The sequence below is a fragment of the Artemia franciscana genome, chromosome 5 (assembly GCF_032884065.1).
Source record: "Artemia franciscana chromosome 5, ASM3288406v1, whole genome shotgun sequence".
In the NCBI taxonomy this organism is placed as follows: domain Eukaryota; kingdom Metazoa; phylum Arthropoda; class Branchiopoda; order Anostraca; family Artemiidae; genus Artemia; species Artemia franciscana.
Genome location: NC_088867.1, coordinates 3,860,431 through 3,882,383, shown reverse-complemented (window position 1 = coordinate 3,882,383; position 21,953 = coordinate 3,860,431). Strand labels below are relative to the sequence as shown.

Sequence of the window (21,953 nt, the reverse complement as noted above, 5' to 3'; positions counted from 1 at the left end):
AATAAAACAAAAAGCAAAATCATGTACTAAACCTTCTCGCCAGACCACAAGGGGTATGTCAATTGCAAAGTATAATAAAGAAATAAAATTACATAGAATATTTTAAGATAGTAATTGTTCAAAAATAATCCGTATTACCCCCCCCTCCCTCTCACCCCCAATGCTTATTCACTTTTCAAGTCTAGAATCCCTGATACAGGACTTTCCAATTTGTGAGTAATCTTCACTATTTTGAGCCGTCCTAGCCGAGTGGTTAGCGTTCCAACTTGAAATCCTGAGGTCAAAGATTCGAGTCCTGGTGTCGCTAGTTATTTGGTTTGGAACGGGGGTCAATAGTGTGATTCTGTAAGCTCAGCCAAAGTAGACACAGCTCTAAATGGGTACCTGGAGAAATTTGGGGGTAAAACACGAGAAGCGTCGGATGATATTCCCCCCCAACTACGCATTGTACTCCTGGCCGAAGGCATTGAATTCAGGAGATTAGTACCTGCGCAACGCAGACTAAGGTTAGTATGCGAAAAAGTTTTTATTGGTGGCAATGAAAACGTTCCTATCATATAAAAATCACATTAGAGATAATATCATTTTTCCAATCTTGGGGTAAATTTGGGGGTAAAACAAAGGAAGCGTCGGATGATCTCCCCCCAACCACGCATTTCACTCCCAGCCAAAGGCATTGAATTCAGGGGATTAGTACCTGCGCAACGCAGACTAAGGTTAAGGATACGAAAAAGTTTTTATAGGTGGCAATGAAAACGTTCCTATCATATAAAAATCACATTAGAGGTAATATCATTTTCCCAATCAATATCATTCTTTGTCTCGTCAGCAAGAGTTTCTTTGGTCTTTTGATCTATTCCTTTCAAAATAGGCTAACAACAGTCTCTGAGATGTTGAACTTATTTGAATTGACTTTAAAAGAATTAAACAAAATGAATACATGATTGTCTCTCATTAGATTTAATTCCTGTCACATAAAAAGACACGTGAATAATAAAAACAAAAATGACACTAAATACACATTCATAAAAAAACGAAAGAGACAGAAGAATAGAGGGAGGAAAGAGACAATTTTTATTTCTATCTCATAATTACACTAACAAAAATATAGAAAGACCCACTAACCTTTTTTCTGTGCATCTTCTTCTTTTCCTTCCATTAGCATACGAAGCACAAGGACAAATGGCAACAAGAGGGGGATAGGACAGCTCCCCATTTTATTTCTGACATAATTTGAATATAAAATGAAAAACTGTATTTGCATGCTAACTTTAACAAAGGTGGGAGCATCATTAAGCCCAAGCTTTGTCCAAAGATACCCTCCCTTTGACAAATTTGAAATTTATGTACTGAAAAGCTCATGTTTAGTATTTCAAAGTGCTCGCTCTATGTGCAGATTTGTTCAAGTAATTTGTGCTTTGAATTCATTGGTTTCAGAAATCCTGTCCTGTACACATCCCCCCTCTCCATGGTTACAGATCGTCTCCCATGTAGTAACGGTGTGTTTTTAGTAATCGCTTATTCCCTCAGTACAAACTTGTCAACGAAAAAATAATTGAACAATCTCTTACTAAGGATCTTCTGATTCAACCAGCAAACTTCCAACCAGCACTGTATTACAAGACACTAAATGCTGCTGAGAATTATGATCTAGACATGGCAGATAAAAAAAAAATTATGATCCACCAAAAACAAAAATCTACCTTATAGGCTTCAGTCCAAAGCTCCATTTTAATAGCTTTATCAAGTTGATCTAAACGGGTTTCTAGATTCATCTGCTGAGTCTCTGGCTGTTGCAAATTGATGACATTTGGGCCACCAGGAATTTGTCGGGTAACATGTTGCAAATGGGTTCTCAAATTATCGCACAATTTGCGAAACTCAGTTTTGCGCTTGTACTCTTCGCAAAAGCTGAAACCCTGAAAAAAAAAGTTTAATTATCAAACAAAAAAGAAAATCTTGATAATTCAATCATCTACGTTTATTTCTTTTGTAATTATTCTTTATAACTATATCTTATTCCTTGTAATTATGTCTTATTCCTTGGATTTCCTCTTAAAAGCCACAATCTATATGAAACGGATCATTCCTAAAACTTAACTTTGGTAATATTTCACAAATATTTATTTTTCTAAATTTGAATTAAATTTTAAAATGAAGCTAATTGTAATGTATAACAAAATATTCTATAACTGAAAGGCTTTTTATGATGACTTCAAATACATAGTTTATTGTTAATCAAGGTATTCAAAAATTCAAGCCCTTATGTACATAACTTAAAATTTCACAAACTAAGACCAGGGTCTTAACAAACAAATATGCACGTTTTCATGATTTGACCACTTATGCTGAAAACTATTTTCTTGAAAAGACATTGAAGGACGTAATTAAAACATTTAAAATATAAAACAAATAAGGATGACTTCAAAATTTAAATAGTTTCGTTTGTAACTAAACCTACATGAAGATGACCGTTAGATAAAACTGTAGTGTAACCATTTTTAAGAGCAGTTTGTCTGAATTTTAGCAAAACGTTTTAAGTCAGTTAAATTTGTAATGTTCAGTTTTATATACGAGCACATAAAAAACAAATACCAGCGAGGCAAATACAACTTTTACTCCCGCTAGAGTTATAAACTAGTTTTTGCCAGTGTATCTGAACTTATGAGTATACATATTAACTTGACAGAGAGAAAGACTACTGCAAGGCTTTATTAACATCACTATAACTATTTGAACGATAATTTACACGTATTATACGGTTATACGAAAGTATACGTATATCATTATACGAACTTATACGTATTAACTTGACAGTGAAAGAATACCACAAGGCCTTATTAACATCACAATAAGTGTTTGAACGATGATTCATACGTATTATACGAAAATATACGTATATGATTATACGAACTAATGAACTTATACGTATTAACTTGACAGAACGAAAGACTACTACAAGGCCTTATTAACATCCCAATAAGTATTTGAACAATAACTTACACGTATTATACGATTATACGAAAATATACGTATATGATTATACGAACTTATGAACTTACACGTATTGACTTGACAGAACGAAAGACAACTACAAGGCCATATTAACATCCCAATAAGTATTTGAACAATAACTTACACGTATTATACGATTATACGAAAATATGCGTATATGATTATACGAACTTATGAACTTATACGTATTGACTTGACAGAGCGGAAGACTACAACAAGGCACATCACAATAAGTGATTGAACGATGAATTACACGTATTATTTACACATAGACTTTAATATGGTGTTTCCACATGCTTAACATAGTTTGTAGTATCCGAAGGCAGACAAAAAAGAGCAGTTTAACGCTCGAATATTTTATTCCGTGTAAATAATGTAATCAAGTCCACCAGGTGTCAGACTTTTGAAACGCATTTTCAAGGTTTGATATACTTTTTTTAAGTGACGTGTTTTATTTCCAAGAAACGTCCAAAACGTTGCGGCTTGTTTCTTCACTATTACACTCTAGACGTCAATTTTTGTGGCTCTTTATAGATAGATAGATTTATTCAAACGAATTGGGCCATGGAGGCATACACAAAACAAGCTAAAAAATACAGCAACAAAACATAGACTGAAAAGACACCAAAACTAATTATTTAAAAAAATTATCATAATACCTGATACCTACCCGAAAGAACTTTCGAATATTATTTATATTTAAGTAACCCCTACTTCTCAAAAATTCCAAAATCCAATCTCTCTACCCGACCTCCCAAACCAAATATTTCCAAACGTAAATTCCTCAACTCCCTACATTCCCCTAAAAAATGATGCGAAGACTCATCCATCTCTCCACACATAGGGCAACTGTAAGGACCATCCTTCTATTTATTTCTCCCTAAATATTTACTAAACTCACTAAGAGGCATAAAATAGTATATAAACATCTAGTATTTTTCTTAAAATACATTTATATTTTACGTTTATAATTGATATCTTATAAATATAATTTGTACTCTTAGTGAATTCTAAATTCTGTTCCTAACCGTTCGTGGGAAAACTATATATTTTTGTAACTTATTTGAAACAAGAATTGTCTCAAATTCTAAACGAAGTCACTGTGACAGAAGAAATCTTGTGGCATAATGTAGATCATCAACAAAGTTCAATGACAAATATGTATCATGGCGAGCATATTTAGGCCCATCCCCTCAATAGCGTAAGGATGAATTGAAGATTAGAACTTTCGAATTACCTTTGACATAGAACCTTTGGATACCAACATTTACTCACATTGTCATTACTTCAACAATTATCTTTAATTTAATATAGCTTCAGATAAAATCAATCCGAAAGACCGTCTTTCGCAATTCCTTCCAAAATAATTAGACAGTGAAAGAAGATTATTTTAGTAAGTTTGAATAAAGTTTAGTAAGTTTATAAAGTAAGTTTAAATAAAGTAAGTTTAATAAAGTAAGTTTAGTAAGTTTGAATATTTTAGTAAGTTTATTTAGTAAGTTTGAATAGTCGTGTAACTGCTAGTATGGCTGCCGGGCTGTAAGAAAAGGCTACAAGCAAGGGTTAACTGACAAATCTTGGTTCTTTTTCGTTCCATTTTAAATGCAGGTAATGTAAAAAAAAATAAAAAATATTTGGAGTAGTGTCTCGCGAAATTAGGATTTTTCTTTTTATTTGGATATTTCAAAACATAGAAGCAAAAACATCGAGGCGAAGTTAAACAACAAAATAAAATTTGATGACCAAGTAGAGTCTATAGATCTTAAGTCAATCCTTCATTCGTCTTTTTTTACTCTTAAGCTGCTTTCTTCTGTTTTAGTAGGATACGACAATCATAGAATAGTTTGTAGCAAAATAACTTTCAGACTTCAGATCTAACGATATTTGGGGCAGTATATGCAAATTATTATTATAATAAGATAATTAAAGTTGTACTTCTTTCTGCTACAGATAGTAGTCCACAGAAGAAGTTCAAAAGAGGTTTCATGAAATTTTTTTGTATTACCGTTCATTTTTAAGCTTCAGTTTTCCAAGTTTTCCAGTTTTCAGTTTTTCAATTTTCTAGTTTCTCCTTTGCAGCTAAGAATCAATATATTTTTTCAGTTATACTTCAAAATGGATTTCAAGGCAATATATAATTTTCTCATTTATTACTCTCGATATAAGCGATATACTAGTTATAATACATTACTGATATATTTCAAACTAAATTCATAAACACTAAGCTCTTTATAGGTCTACTGAACTTTCGATTCTTCCGAACAAGCCTCGTGGAATAATAATGAATAACGTACACCTTTTGGAAGGCTTAAGCATGATATTCAACACACACCCACACACACCCCCGGATTAATAGATATTCTTTTGTATCTTCAACTAAAAAAAAAAGAGAGAAAATTTCCTCCCCTACCCTTGATTTTGAAAAATGCCAAAATCAATAAAATCTTCAATTTTATATCTTCGTAAAAAAAAAACTCTTGCATCCCCCCCCCCCCTTCACAAAAAAAGATAAAATCAGAATTCAATGAGTATTAACTTCATCACGGCACGGCAGTTCAGTTAAGATCCTATTTTGTTTTAAATTTCAGTTTTTCAGTTTGTTATTACCCAATTTTGGATCAGTAGACTTTCTATTGACTTAGGATCTTCAGGATCAGTTCAGTTAAGTTCGTTAGGATCAGCTCAGTTAAGCTCCTATTTTGTTTTTAATTTCAGTTTTTCAGTTTATTATTACCCAGTTTTGGATCATTAGACTTTCTATTGACTTATTTGTCTTAGTCTTCCTTATATTATGCTGAGGATGGCTATTAGTCATATACCCGGAACTGTCACTTAGGTTTTATTTTGAATCGCTGCCCTATTCCACGAAACTTCTTGTTTTCTTTCTTTTTTGGATTAAAGTAAGGTTAGCAGTTAACGGACCTAATAGCAGATAACAGTTAGATCATAAATATCTGTTTTGTTAGTTGAGCTTAACTAAAATTATTCCGGAAGTCATGAATAGATTACAAATCATTCATTACTAGGAGTTTGACTTTTTTTAGCATTGAATCAAAGATTCTTCTGTATTTAAAACCAAGCATCTACTTTTTTTAACGACTGCAACTCCTTGTCAACGGGATTAGGACGCTCCATATTGAGAACTACAACAAACCCCTCCATACCTTTTTAGCCACATGATGGTATAACGCTTCAACTCGGACGTTAGTTCTAAGAAGTTCAAGACATTGACGATAAGATTCCCACAAGAATTTCACCCATGGCATAAGGATGGTGCGATCACTTCTATCCTGGGCGTCTTCGCCACTGACAGCTCTGAAAAATAATAATAATAAATAGGCTAGATAATCACTCCTCGGACACTTATTTTTGCAATTTTTGAATCTTGTTAGTCCACCTAGATTTTTACACAATGTTTTAACGTCTAATATAGGAAATATATTAAACAAAAAAAAAGGACCATAAGTAGATGCCCTCAGTACTACAATCTCTAGTATCCAAGAACATGACACAAATTTCATCTTTAACGCTAAGAACCAATCAAAATATTTTTAATTAACAATACTTGACACATAATTTAGCACCCACTTCGGACTAGATTACCTTAAATTGTATAATTGTCAAATAACGGTTCCATCATTTGTACAAATGATGCCGTGAAACCCTAAGCCTCAATCCGACAAGGTCACTCGTGCTCACCAGCTACAGTCCGAATGATTACTGTCGTATTTGGAATGCAGTCCTGTTCAAGATGTGATTATTAACCCACTTATCATTGATATTTAATAAATAGTAAGTGATATCAATCATATTCAGTAATAAAGCCCCAACTATCACCTATAAGACTACCAACTATCACATATATTTTTTTTTACTCAAAAATCGTAACCATTTGTAAAACGTCATTGACATTGCTAAGGCCTTAAACCATATACTATAACTTGATCTTTCAGATACTAACAGGTGCCTTCGTGAAATACTTTGGCGGAGGGGGTGTGCCGACATTCAGAGAATAATTTACTTGGGATTCCAAAAATATTTGCGATTTCGTGAAAGAAATTTCCAAATTCAATGTCTAAAATTGAGGAGTTGCCCACTTCCAAAAACGGATTAGAACAGGCGGGCCCACGATATATGACGGATGTGGCCCAAAGATGGCGAAAGACTTGCCGAACTAAGGGGAACTGCGAGACGTACATATGACCATTGGGGTATCCCTTGCACAAAATTACGACTCCAATTACAGAATTTTTTTTTGGTAATAGCCTGTGGGACATTTATAGTCTTTTAAGGCTAGTTTGAAACCTTTAATGAAGCTTCTGTGTAATCTTAACAGCTTGTTCAGAAGAAACACGCAGAGGAATAGAGGCATAAGTTAAGCGTATATAAACTAACTATCTGTGTCTTGGTAATTAAAAAAATCTATCTAAAAGCTGAATCCTGTGAAAACCAATTCTGTGAAAACCAATGTCAATGTCTTGAATCCTGTGAAAACCAATGTCTTGGTAATTAAAGAAATCTATCTAAAAGCTGAATCCTGTGAAAGCCAATGTCTTGGTAATTAAAGAAATCTATCTAAAAGCTGAATCCTGTGAAAACCAATGTCAATGTCTTGAATCCTGTGAAAACCAATGTCTTGGTAATTAAAGAAATCTATCTAAAAGCGGAATCCTGTGAAAACCAATTAATCAATAAATTGTTGCCAGTCATTTTAAGGCTAGTTTGAAACCTTTAATGAAGCTTCTGTGTAATCTTAACAGCTTGTTCAGAAGAAACACGCAGAGGAATAGAGGCATAAGTTAAGCGTATATAAACTAACTATCTGTGTTTTGGTAATTAAAGAAATCTATCTAAAAGCTGAATCCTGTGAAAACCAATTCTGTGAAAACCAATGTCAATGTCTTGAATCCTGTGAAAGCCAATGTCTTGGTAATTAAAGAAATCTATCTAAAAGCTGAATCCTGTGAAAACCAATTCTGTGAAAACCAATGTCAATGTCTTGAATCCTGTGAAAACCAATGTCTTGGTAATTAAAGAAATCTATCTAAAAGCAGAATCCTGTGAAAACCAATTAATCAATAAATTGTTGCCGGTCATTTTATCTTTACACTGAACAGCCAAGTCATTCACATATGATAAACGATGCCATTCAAAACTCAATAGATTATAAGTGGTTGGTATAGAACCAAAACCCTGTCTGGTAACATTGAAATATTGTTTCTCCACCTTTTTACTTTAGTTTCTTTTAAAATTAATCAATAAATTGTTGCCAGTCAATTCACCTACAAAATCATAATTATAAGACCTTTACAAAATCAAAATTATTTATTTATCTATTTATTTCATTTTTCACCCATACGATACATAAAGTAAATATAGTGGAGTAAGAAGGCGCGCAGAAGCTGTAGTGGAGAGTTTTCTGTGAAGAATCTCCAACTTTAAAGTTATATCAGGAACTGAAAATTTTCTAACAAGAGTCCGGTTTCTTGTCCAAGGTGGAAGATACAGAAGAAATTTGCAAAATTTGAAATAATTTTTCCGAATTATTTTTAAATTACCATTATTAAGAAGGGAAAAAGACCTGAAGCATAATGGACAGAATAATCACTGAAAGTAGAATAAATCTACAGAAATTAGAACATTATCAATTGGTAATTGTGCAATTGGATGTGTGAATCTTGATATAAAGGGTGTCCGGTTTGGTTTATTTCTATTTACATACTTCCAAAATATTTTTGGTGATGAGTACTGGTTGAACAATTTCTGTCTCCAATTATAAATTTGTGCATGATCAGAGGATGTGTTGGCTGAACCTATGTAAGGTGAGGGAGCCTAAACTCTTAAAGAAATTTATTTTATGATTTTAGTTTAAAAATTTGTTTTTTTTTAGTAAGTTTGTTTTGTTTTGTATTGTTTTTTTAGCTGATGACAGCTGTTGAATATATAGCCGAAATATACAAATAATTCATACTATAGTGTTATAATAATTGTCTCCAGCTCTTCACAATTGGCTCTAAGAAGCTTAGTAACCCTAATCCTTGCTCGCGGACCATTATCATTTAACGCGGACTTGTGTACGCGGACCATTTATCATTTTTTTGCAGTTGGCTTTGTGACTGTTGTGGCTTATTTTTGTTATTACACGATTCAATGTAAGAAAACCAAAGATTGTTTTTTTCACGAATTACTTGGAGTACTTGATGTGCTAGCTTAGGCTTTCCTCTACTGTCAGAACCTTTATTCACCAATGGAACAAATTTCTCCCTACACCTCTTTAAAATTTCTTTCGGAAATTCAGAAGCTGAATCTGGAGACACCTGAAAGCCATGTGCCATGGAGAAATGACACAAAATGCAATTTATTTTGATTGGCTTGTGGAAAGTGCGAGTACTTGAGCTGCCTGTTCCCCGCAGTTTAAGCCTAACAGGTCGGCTGGTTTAGGCACATCTAAATTTTATAAGATATCAATTGCCTCTCTGTAAACCACATTTTCAACGGAAGCTTGTAAAAGTGCATCCACAATCAGTTTAATGTCTGGTGGAAGTTCGTATTTTTGAGATAGGACATACAGTTCATCAATTCCAAGAGTACTTGCCATACATTCGAATGGAAAGCATTGTAAGGTTTTCACAGGTTTAATTTCCCAGTTTAAATACCACAAACAAAACATTAAAATTGAAGTAGGGACCAAAAAGGAGCAATGAAAACAACTTAATTTCTTCACAATGAAAAAAAAGATTTCCTTCACATTTCTATCACGTTAATCCTATGTCTTCACAACCTAATTTCTTCACAATGAACAAAAAAAATGATTTCCTTCACATTTCTATTACGTTAATCCTATGTCTTCACAACCTAATTTCTTCACAATGACCAAAAAAAAAATGATTTCCTTCACATTTCTATTACGTTAACCCTATCTCTTCATAGCTTAATTTCTTCACAACGAAAAAAAAACGATTTCCTTAACATTTCTATTACGGCAATCCTATGTCTTCAGAACTTAATTTCTTCAAATGAAAAACCGATGTATTTCACATTTCTATTGCGTTAATCCTATGAAGATTGAATCAATAACTTAAGGAGATCGGATTTGTCGTGCATAACTGAACAAAGGCGAATCTTTAAAAAACGCGTCAAAAATTTTCTTCTATGCATTTTTGTTACGTTTTTAGGAATCAAAAACATTTTTGTGGGGGAGGAAGATATTCAAACCCCATAGCCCTAACCCCGATGGGATACATCACAACAAATTTTCATAAACATTATAATACCATGCAGCTTGATCTGTTAGTTTCTTTCAATTAGCTTTTTGCGATTGTTGAATTTTTTCTAAAATATTGAATGTAATGATAAACACCTATTTTAAATCTAATGTTTCTTTTCTTCTTTTGTCTAGCTGATATCATCAGTGTTAATGAAAATTCTAAATACATTAGTCAAGCGGAATAAATATAATATTGGCTCTTCACTATTAGACTGAATTCAATTCATCTTTATAGTGGCAAATAAATAAATTCATACTTCACATTATCGGGATGGCTCTTAAATAATTAGGATCTGTCTTGTCACTATAGACTTCAATGTCTTATTTTATATTTTTTCTGGTTATTATAAAAAATGTATTTCTTATATTAATGACAGATTAGTTGGTGTCTTTCCCAAAACATATCACTTTTTCCTACTATTCTTCACTGGCAAAAATTTTATTTTTGTTGAAATATTGTTTTTGGTTTTCATACCAAAACGTAGCATAGGTGAAATCCTAAAAACTTCATCGTTGTTGTGTTATATTGTTTTTTGGTTTTATTATAAAAACGTAGCATAGGTGAAATTCTAAAAATTTCATCGTTGTTATGTTATATAGTTTTTGGTTTTCATATAAAACCATAGCATAGGTGAAATTCAAAAATTTCATCGTTTTATTGTGTTATATTGTTTTTGGATTTCATATAAAAACATAGCATAGATGAAATTCTGCTCAGCGTATCAACTGAGCAGAACGTAGGTGGTGATACATACCTCATCAGAATTCCCTCTGGCGTTTGAATATTATCAAGGTCATCTACATCTAAAACAGCTTGATTTGATTCTTTCCTAGATTGAGCAGTCTTTTGTTCAGCAAGTTCCAAGTAGCGCTTCACAACGAATTCCAATGAGGCAACATTTGTCTATAAATAAAATTCTGCATAAAAAACTATTCTCTTTATATAATGAATTTACTGAAAATCCGAAATGTTGAGCAATAGCTATTTTGAGTTACACGCTGGGGATTGACACATTGCCAGTGTTGCAACAATAGCTGCTCATCAGCACTGCCGGTAGGGACTGTAAAGTCTAATGCCGTATTCTTTACATTTTTTTTTTTTAGTATGTGGTAGCCTATAAAGTAACAAACAAATTTTATGCTCAACTGTATTCCCTAACTTCCCAAAATCACTTGATAACACATGGTAGAAGATTAAGAAAACACAAAGGCTCATTGATTTCTGAAATAAAGTATTTCTGAGAAAAAATGATAAATCCAACACGAAACAATCACTGCAATATCACTTTTGTTTTACTTGCATCAAACAATCAACTTGGTATGGTTGTCTCCCGTTCAAATACAATCAAAGCTGCCAAGATGTGCCCTTTTTGCTTCAGATCTGTCCAGGGTTATTTCAGAAATAAATTCATTAGGAGTGCAAAGCATACTCTAGTAGGTTTAAAAAAGAAATATTCTGATGCACCAGTATGTATAATTCAAATTTGCTTCAAACTATTTTGTCAAATAAAAATACTTTAAATATTAAGTTTGTTCTTTTCTCTACGCGGGCTATAATCTACTTTTTAATAGTGATTATATATATATATATATATATATATATATATATATATATATATATATATATATATATATATATATATACATATATGCAACAGGATTGTATATATTAATTTTCATTGTTGCTTGTCTTTGGAAGTCTCGCACAAATCGTCAAAGTATAATTTGGTTGAACAAACTGACAATCAGAATGTTACAAAGAGCATACGTGCAAGTTCCAGCAAATTTATTTCTTTAAACATACCCTGACTAGAAATATCTTGGGCAAAACTATATTCAGCTGTAGCCCCTATCCACCTTGTTTTTGCATTGCCCTTATGGGGTTGGTTGGCCCAAATTAATAGATCTAACCATCGATTTATTATTACAAATACTTAAAGTTGTTGCTAAGAAACTCGCTTTGAAGGAAAAATATGTTCTGGGTTTGGTGAAGATGGTAGACCCAACTGAAACGCTACCATGTGAGTCAATAGCTGCAAAGATAGCAATAGTAAGTTCTTTGGCATTTTTACTTGTTCACACATTGCATGAGTACAAGTGAAGTATTAACAATTTGTAACTCCGCTTTTGTTCTTACTGTGTATTAGCATTGACCAAGAAATTATTATTGATACTGTTATTTTGTTACATATATGCTAGAACCAAAGCCAATTGGGTATAAAAAAGAGCAGTAACACACAAAATCCATTTTAATCAAAATTTTGATCAGCAAATACAACTACTACCCGAAAAATAAAATATTCTAAGTGTACAACTATAATTGTCCCTTTTTCTGGCAGAAAAAAAAATACAAGGTGTGGGATTCAAACTCACAGCTCTGTAATTCACTCTTATCAATCACACCTTCTATTCTCCAATCTAGTGGGGCTTACTTAGTTGCTATTATACCTTAAATGCAGCTGTATATAAAGACTGACAGGTATTATTTTGTATCTATTTGCACATACAAACAACATTTTCAAATCATAGGGCTGTTCCAAAGAATTAATGCGTTTTTTATAGAAACCATTGTATATAAGGAACAAAGATGACGTACTACGCCATTTTAGCAGCCATATCAACTGGAGGAAAGACGACAGGGGACCGGAGGAGGAATTGCTCTCACATAAAGGGTTTTGAAGACTTTTCTTTGGATTTTTTCTCCGAAAAAAATTCTTTTTTTGGTATTTTCATAGAAAAATTTAAGACGCGACAAATTCTACACACACCCCCCCCCCCGATTTTGAAAGGTAAATTTGCCCCTTCCCCAAAACCTCATTTTAATAACTTGACACCACTGTTTCCACACCTTAAATTTACGTACTTTTTACAAAACTTTTTGTTGTATTCTTTGAGTTTACCTAAAACAGGATTTAACTATGTTGATAAAAATTGCTGTCAAGAATTTATATAGCACAAAAGAACATATGCCTTCCTTTGTTATTTCTATTGTGCGAAGTAAACAAAGGTCTTCACATGTTTTGACCTTGCTGTTTCCCATGCTGGCGATTACACATATCTATATGAAGATTTTTGTAATATTTGTTTGTAGTACCCTACCATCTATGTCCTTTCTGGGATATTTCTGATAACCCTTCTAAAAGGTGACCCAAAAAGATGCGTACCCGTATTTTATTCGATAAGAAATCCATTTTTTAACGAATGTTCTTTCTGTTGCAGGACGTGAAAGGTGAACCTATGGATGATTGTTTGCAGCTATAGCTGCCCCAAAATTTCTTCGACCAATCAACAGAAGATATTCTCCCTGGAGACCTATTTTGCGACAAAATCATACCAGAGTGTACAGATTCAGTTTCAAAAACGTTTCCATGGTAACAACTTTCCACCAAAATCAACGATTGTTTGTTGGGTTAAGAAGTTCAGAGAAAATGGGACTGCAGTGGACCTATGTTTTAAAGCCATATTTGTTTGTAGTACCCTACCATTTATGTCCTTTCTGGGATAATTCTGCTAATCCTTCTACAATATTAAAAGGAAAAATGAGACCAAAAGAAACAAGAGGGACAAACTGCCAGCCCTACTTTGTCCTCTGCCTCTTCTGCCACAGCCATAAACAATGAATAATTCAATTCAAAGAGGAGTAAGAAGCTGTTTATAGGTGCTTTCTACTTTGCCCCTGCCTCTTCTGCCGCAGCCATAGACAATGAATAAATCAAATCAAAGAGGAGTGAAAAGCTGTTTATATGTGCTTTCTACTTTGTCCCTGCCTCTTCTGCCATAACCATAAACAATGAATAATTCGAATCAAAGAGGAGTAAGAAGCTGTTTATAGGTGCTTTCTTCTTTGCTCCTGCCTCTTCTGCCAAAACCATAAACAATGAATAATTCAAATCAAAGAGGAGTAAGAAGCTGTTTATAGGTGCTTTCTACTTTGCCCCTGCCTCTTCTGCCATAACTATAAACAATGAATAGTTCGAATCAAAGAGGAGTAAGAAGCTGTTTATAGGTGCTTTCTACTTTGCCCCTGCCTCTTCTGCCACAACCATAAACAATGAATAATTCGAATCAAAGAGGAGTAAGAAGCTGTTTATAGGTGATTTCTACTTTGCCCCTGCCTCTTCTGCCACAACCATAAACAATGAATAATTCAAATCAAAGAGGAGTGAAAAGCTGTTTATAGGTGCTTTCTACTTTGCCCCTGCCTCTTCTGCCACAACCATAAACAATGAATAATTCGAATCAAAGAGGAGTAAGAAGCTGTTTATATGTGATTTCTACTTTGCCCCTGCCTCTTCTGCCACAACCATAAACAATGAATAATTCGAATCAAAGAGGAGTAAGAAGCTGTTTATAGGTGCTTTCTACTTTGCCCCTGCCTCTTCTGCCACAACCATAAACAATGAATAATTCAAATCAAAGAGGAGTAAGAAGCTGTTTATAGGTGATTTCTACTTTGCCCCTGCCTCTTCTGCCATAACCATAAACAATGAATAGTTCGAATCAAAGAGTAGTAAGAAGCTGTTTATAGGTGCTTTCTACTTTGCCCCTGCCTCTTCTGCCACAACCATAAACAATGAATAATTCAAATCAAAGAGGAGTGAAAAGCTGTTTATAGGTGCTTTCTACTTTGCCCCTGCCTCTTCTGCCACAACCATAAACAATGAATAATTCGAATCAAAGAGGAGTAAGAAGCTGTTTATATGTGATTTCTACTTTGCCCCTGCCTCTTCTGCCACAACCATAAACAATGAATAATTCGAATCAAAGAGGAGTAAGAAGCTGTTTATAGGTGATTTCTACTTTGCCCCTGCCTCTTCTGCCACAACCATAAACAATGAATAATTCGAATCAAAGAGGAGTAAGAAGCTGTTTATAGGTGCTTTCTTCTTTGCCCCTGCCTCTTCTGCCACAACCATAAACAATGAATAATTCAAATCAAAGAGGATTAAGAAGCTGTTTATAGGTGCTTTCTTCTTTGCCCCTGCCTCTTCTGCCACAACCATAAACAATGAATAATTCGAATCAAAGAGGAGTAAGAAGCTGTTTATATAAAAAAATAAATAAATATATATATTCGCAAATTTGATGGCAGGCCGTTAAGCCTCTACAAAACAAAAATCTTAATTTGCATTTCTTCTAAATTTGCATAAGGAGAAAATGTCACTTGAATAATATTCATCAACTTCCTTCTTGAATGTCCGTAGGTTTGTGGAGCAGATTACTCTTTCTGGTAAGTTGTTCCAATGCTGAACAACTCGGTTGCCGAAAGTCCATCGGCCCATGTCCTTGTAAAAACGTTCCATACTCACTTTGTACTGATGTCCTCGGAGATGATTTTTATTGAACTGCACGATTCTCTGGGCTGGTACGTTATCATAGGCTCCATTGCAGAGCTTGTACATTTCAATAAGATCACCACGATGGAATCTATATGCGAGGGTTGGGATTTCAAGCTTTCTAAGCCGCTCTTCGTAGGGAAGGAAGCGTAACCTGGGAGAGAATTTAGTTATCCTCCTCTGAACATTTTCGAGAGCATCTATGTCCTTGTTGTAGTATGGTCTTGTAGAACAATGTCCATACTCAAGAATCGGGCTTTCAAGAATATGTGCTTTCTATTTTGCCCCTGCTTCTTCTGCCACAACCATAAACAATGAATAATTCAAATCAAATAGGAGTAAGAAGCTGTTTATAGGTGCTTTCTACTTTGTCACTGCCTCTTTTGCCAGTTCTAAAAAATATCTTATGCTTCCTGTTGTATCTGCAAAAAAGGGGGAAATGAATTACAAGCAGGCTCCATGACAACATTAAATATTATGTTGTCAAAAATGAACCCTTAAGCAGAGTAAAACTAGTAAATTAGACTTAACAGATATTGGACTGATTGTTTTATGAATAGACCTGACCTCTACCGAACATAAATGTCAATGACCTCAAAGTACATTATAGTGTGCTATACTTACTGTTTGACACATATTTCTATATTGAAACAGGCCTTCTCATAATCTCATAAATGTCATAAATGTCAATGACCTCAAAGTACATTATAGTGTGCTATACTTACTGTTTGACACATATTTCTATATTGAAACAGGCCTTCTCATAATCTCATAAATGTCAATAAACGTCACAAATCTCATAAATGTCAATGACCTCAAAGTACATTATAGTGTGCTATACTTACTGTTTGACACATATTTCTATATTGAAACAGGCCTTCTTTGGCAGAATGAGACTTTTTCAGCTCAACACATAGTTCCAAGTACTTGAGCATAATAGGCTCAAGAATCTTGTCAGTGGGAGCTGTCCTATTTCTTTTTGATTTGAGTACATCATAAAGTGTTTCCAAGGCTCTTGAAGGCTTGCCAACATCAATGAACTCTAAAATTTTAAACAAAGATTCGTTACTGTGGCATCGGGTGACTTGACACCAAAAGTAAAAAAAGGTTTGAACTTACCTAGTTGCCTAACTATGTCTTCTAGAGTCCCACAATAGCCTATTAAAGGTTTGGTCTCAGGTTATTATATGAGAATATCTAATGGAAGTTTTGATAAGACAGAAATGCATGAGAAAAAAACGGGAATTTATTTTTAGTACTAAATTTCCTCTGTTGATACAAGTTGCATGTAAAATTCATACTATTACTTCTACAAGACCGAAATCTTTATTTATTTATTTCTTTATTATTATTATTATTTTTTATTTTATTTTTATTATTATTATTTTTATATTATCATATATTATTATTATAACTATTTATTTATTTCTTATCTTTATTTATTTATTAGGGGATAGGAAACTCAAATCTTTCATTTAATGGGATAAGCTGGTTATTGCTTGAAGTAAATACTACCACTTTTTCACGTTGTAGTGGATGACTCGAAACCACAATGAATTGTGTGCTGGCAAGAGTGACTGGCAACTGACTGGCAGAGTGTTGAATGGCAATGACTTGCCACATACATTGGAAGTGGCCAGAAGTAAAGGACTGTAGGTGGTATCATAAGTTAGGAATGAAAGAAAAAATTATTACATATCATGGTTTCATATATACCCAAGGTACTTATTCTGTTCCCAAGATAAAGGAAGTGTGTCAGACAGGAACACAACAAGTAGAAGATCAAGAAATATCATCTGCTGTGTCTATATAAATATTCTACATATCATTAAGTTAAGTGAACAAATTTACTAGTGCTACCTACAAGAATTTATGACATGTTCCCATTTCTTTAGAAACACAAATATGGACTGTTGTAAAACTGCAAACAATGACTTTTGTGACACTGGGATGTTCCCCAAAATGCTAAAACATTTTTCTACAGATTTATTTAAGTACCATTTTCTACCATCTGAACCATTATTTTAACTAGCTTTTGAACCATTTTTTATTTTATTTTTTTACTTTTCTGTGTTTTGTTTTAAATATGCGACTTTAACTAGGTCACAATCTGCAATAAATGGCCTGCACTATGTCAAAATGCTCAATTTTGGATGTAATTTCATGTGACTTGATATGGGGATGTATAGCACAGGAATAGCATTGATATACTTGAGCTGGTTTCAAGTGACTCCCCACAGGGTGACTTGACACCATATATTTTTTTTAATGCTTGCAGTCGACTAAAAAAAAAAACATTTTAATTTTTTGTAGCCAAGGTTACGACGTAATAAAATCTAGTAAAACAAAAGAAAATGTAATAAAGCAAAGTGTCAAAAAGCAAAAATGCAAAAAATGTCAATCACCCCATGATACAGTAGCCACTGCACACAGCAAAACATAATGCCAGTTCTGTCTCATTTTTTTAGGCACACAACCTATAAAACTTAGTACAAATAGGTAATGTTCCCCTGAACACTCCCAAGTTAGCTACAGTCATCCAATACAGTTGAAGTAGCTTAATAATAGAGATTATTTCTGGTCACAATACTTTCTTTACTCTACTTACTGTTATACTTAATCTACTTAATGTTATACATACTCACTGTCAAGTCAGCATGGCTTTTGACCAAATCATTCAGTATCGATAAATCGTTTTTGGCTCTTTGAGCGATTTACTAATTCAATTGACCAAGATATTCCTGCAGATCTGGCTCTTTTTGACTTTGTCAAAGCTTGTGGTTTCGGCAAAGCGACCATACAATAAGTCTAAGAACTGGATTTAAATTAACAGTACGCAGACCTCATTACTTTGCATCAAAACTAGCGTGCAACAAGTTTGCCATCTAATAACCACTTATTTTAAAATAAAAACATTGAAGTGACATCTATTCAAAAAATCAAATTACCTTAATGTCAGAAGAGGACTGAGTTTGATTTAAGTCAACAGTAAGCAGACCTTATTATTTACAATCAAAACTAGCGTGCAACAAGTGTGCCATCTAATCCCCACTTATTTAAAAAATAAAAATATTGAATAGTGCATTCTGTAAGAAAAATCAAATTACTTTAATGTCACAAAGAAGACTGATGGGCTTGGGCCAGACATGGCTATTAGGGTTGATTTGGGCATTTTTATGTCTGTTCAAACCAATCCTGTGTCCCAAAGAATGGTACTTACGGTAAAAACACATAATCCTTGACAATAAGTATTTTCTACTCAATAAAAAAAGAAATATGTTTGCTATTAACAAGGTTGCAGCTATATCTGCAACCACAATTCCTTGTTCTCTTTCTTTTGTGCACATAAGTTCTACACAGGTAAAAGACTTTAACTTTCTATTAGCTGGAACTCAACACACCCTGAAAGTTTCAACTGAATAATCTATTCTGTTCCTGAGAAACAGCTTATACATCCTTTTGGAAACCTGAATGCACATGGTGTCTTTTGATTAAGCCTTGCTATTTATGCTAAAGTTTGAATTTTTGTCACAATTCTTTAAGAGCAGTTCCTGGAAGACAAGGGTCGTTCAATTAAAATGAGAAGTTTTCTTAAGAAACTTTAAGACTTTAGCTTGAAGACCAAGAGTTGAGAAATTGATAACCCTCTTTATATAGGGAACATTCTCTGTTTTCTGTAAGTGTTAATGTTGCTCCTTCTTTTAGTTGCAAAAAAACTTTTTTTTGATGATAAGATTTTTAGACTTTTTTTTGGAAAAGATTACTAGCATCAGTTCAAGGTTAGTGAGTTTTTTTAATGTTTCATGTACGCTTTTACTTATGCAAAAAAAAACTTTTTTTTTCGTTTATTTTTCTAGGTTCAACTTATAAGCTAAGGATGACAAGGAGTGAATGTCACATGAGCTTGACTAATTTTTGGTTCAAATAATAGTATATGCTAACTAAAAATACATCTAAACTGGCTACTAAAGAAATATTTTAGTCAAAACTATTCTTCAAAATTAAACCATGAATATGAAACGGATCAAATTTCAAACGAGTAAATTTTGTAAATAACAGATTTCACTTCAGTTTTTACTTTTACGGATATTTTATTTAGATTCATTTTATGTTCACCACAAAAGAAATAATTGATTAAAAAGCTAATTACTATTTTTACTTTAGTTACCAATGAGCTAATATTAATTAAAACAAATAGTTAACTAAAATTAATAATTATTATTATTAAATCCTTAAAAATAAAAATCAATAATTAACTAATTATCAATAAAATTTAACCAATAATAATAACCGAAGCCAAAATTAGTAACTTATATTAATCGAACTTCAAAATTAAGGGAAGAAGCTGAAAAAGATCAGCTGTAACTAACAACTAACAATATTAACTAACAATTAACTAACTAACAGTATTAGTCATGTAATTTAAAACTAAGCCGCAAAGATAAAAAGGACAAGTTTCAGGTGAATTTTATAACATGTTTCGTTAAAGGTTTTAATTATATTATTTTTGTTTCCTAGCTTCATCCCATGTACTACCCAGACTGAAAAACGATAAACTTCAGAATAACTTTTTCTTGCATATAGGAGTAATGACACTTAATTGATGGTTGCAGCAATATTTATTTATTTATTCATCCAACAGCTTGTAAGCTAAAAGCTTGTAATATTAGCCTGTAATAGCACAAATACCCTAGTTGAAGCATAAAATAGTTAATTATAAGATGGTTAAGAAGACAGGCAAACTGAATGACGTCACACTCTCTACTTTCTTGATATCATAATACGAAATAAGATGACGTCATACGAGAGTATTTATAGACCCAATGTGTAGATTAATTTAGTTTTTTAAGAGATTTCACGGGGCAAACATATATTAGTCCCATCAAGGAAGTAGTACAAGGATTTTGCAAACATCCGACCGAGGTTCAATTTCTGGTAAGCGAATGTTTATATTATTTTGATGAAAGCTGAGGCAAATAAAGCTATGTAATCAATTTAACTCCATCAATCTATGAATTCATCAAAATGTGTCCAATATTGGGCAGCGGTAACGGACATATATCCGCCACGTATTATTTTCATTATCTAATAGAGTAATGGTAACAACTAAGATGAAAATGATCAGTTCGAAGTAGGTGAATTTTATTATTATTATTATTTAAGAATTAACGACGCTTCTTGACTACTAAGGTCCCTGCGTCGGCCCTGCAGTGCATTCCTGCAGCGTGATTCGATCTCTGGGTCCCGTATTACCAAGCTAAGGTCAAATCCACTGTGCCACCACAGGACAAAATATCCTCCTCAGTGGGAAATCGAACCCCGGTCTCCCGCGTGACAGGCAGGGATACTGACCACTATACTACCGAGGACCTGGGTGAATTTTATAATAAGTAATTGAAGTTTTTTTCAAAACTGACGCTTTAGCAACACTTACGATGAGAGCTATGCTTTGTTGATGCATTATTTCTTCTTTTCGTTTTTCCTCTGATCACTTTAAATGAAAGAAGCAGTCGTAAAACCTCGAGAGGGGTCTCATGATTTCTAATGGCTTTTTAGGAGTCGAAACAGATGGGAGGGCACAAAGTCCCTTTTCGTACTCTTTTTTCTCTATCCAACCTACCCAACCAAAATTTTGAGAAACCACTCTACTCAAGATAGTTAAAATATCCAACTAATATGCGTTTGGAGATGGCATGAGTGCCATCTCATGCCATCTCCAAACATGTCCATCATGTCCATGATGGTATTAGTCTGTAAGTGCTTAGCCAAACTTGTTTCCGTTTTAATGTATTTCTATCAACAGTTAAATAATAAAATTAAACTATCTATATTTAAATTATTTTAAGCATTTCATATTTATTTATTTTTAGAACAGTTTATTCTTTTATTAAGTAGTTTTTTTTATTTCATAATATGTTTAAATTATTTTATTAAATTTACAATCAACAGTTAAATTATTTAGTGACTCATAATCCTAAATTGTTGCTTCAAAATTACCAATCTCCAATATAAAACTTCATTTAGGAATCAATGTTCTATTTGCTTGTATGACATATGATTAAAAGGAGTTTTGTTAGACAATAATAAATTAAGTTTCAAGCAACAAATGTAACTATTCTGATAAAAACTTTTTTTCTATTTAGAAATTTCAAGTCTAAGACATTAAGTGACGTCATCTTCTTATTCGTATGACTTCATGATCTGAAACGGAGTGACGTCACGGTAAAGTATATATAAAGACACATAATATATTTAAATCTAGTTTCTTAAGAGCTTTTAAGAGGAACAAGTTTAGTAGGCTACTGACATGATCTATTCATTCCAAGCACAGCAGA

The 21,953-nt window shown here is 33.2% G+C and overlaps 1 protein-coding gene across 4 annotated transcripts in view; it reads right to left on the bottom strand.

The window, feature by feature from the left end:
- Positions 1-21,953, bottom strand: part of LOC136026893 (eukaryotic translation initiation factor 3 subunit A-like) — an 82,389-nt gene that overhangs the window by 49,458 nt on the left and 10,978 nt on the right. For 3 of the 4 annotated variants that reach the window (XM_065703703.1, XM_065703702.1, XM_065703704.1), the window contains exons 2-5: positions 16,464-16,660; positions 11,038-11,186; positions 6,180-6,330; positions 1,704-1,919 (exon numbers count right to left, since the gene is read on the bottom strand). In XM_065703703.1, the coding sequence (XP_065559775.1) occupies positions 1,704-1,919; positions 6,180-6,330; positions 11,038-11,186; positions 16,464-16,660 (713 nt within the window). Of the gene's footprint in view, positions 1-1,703; positions 1,920-6,179; positions 6,331-11,037; positions 11,187-16,242; positions 16,275-16,463; positions 16,661-21,953 lie in introns of those variants that run through there. The other variant, XM_065703705.1, reaches the window with a different exon arrangement.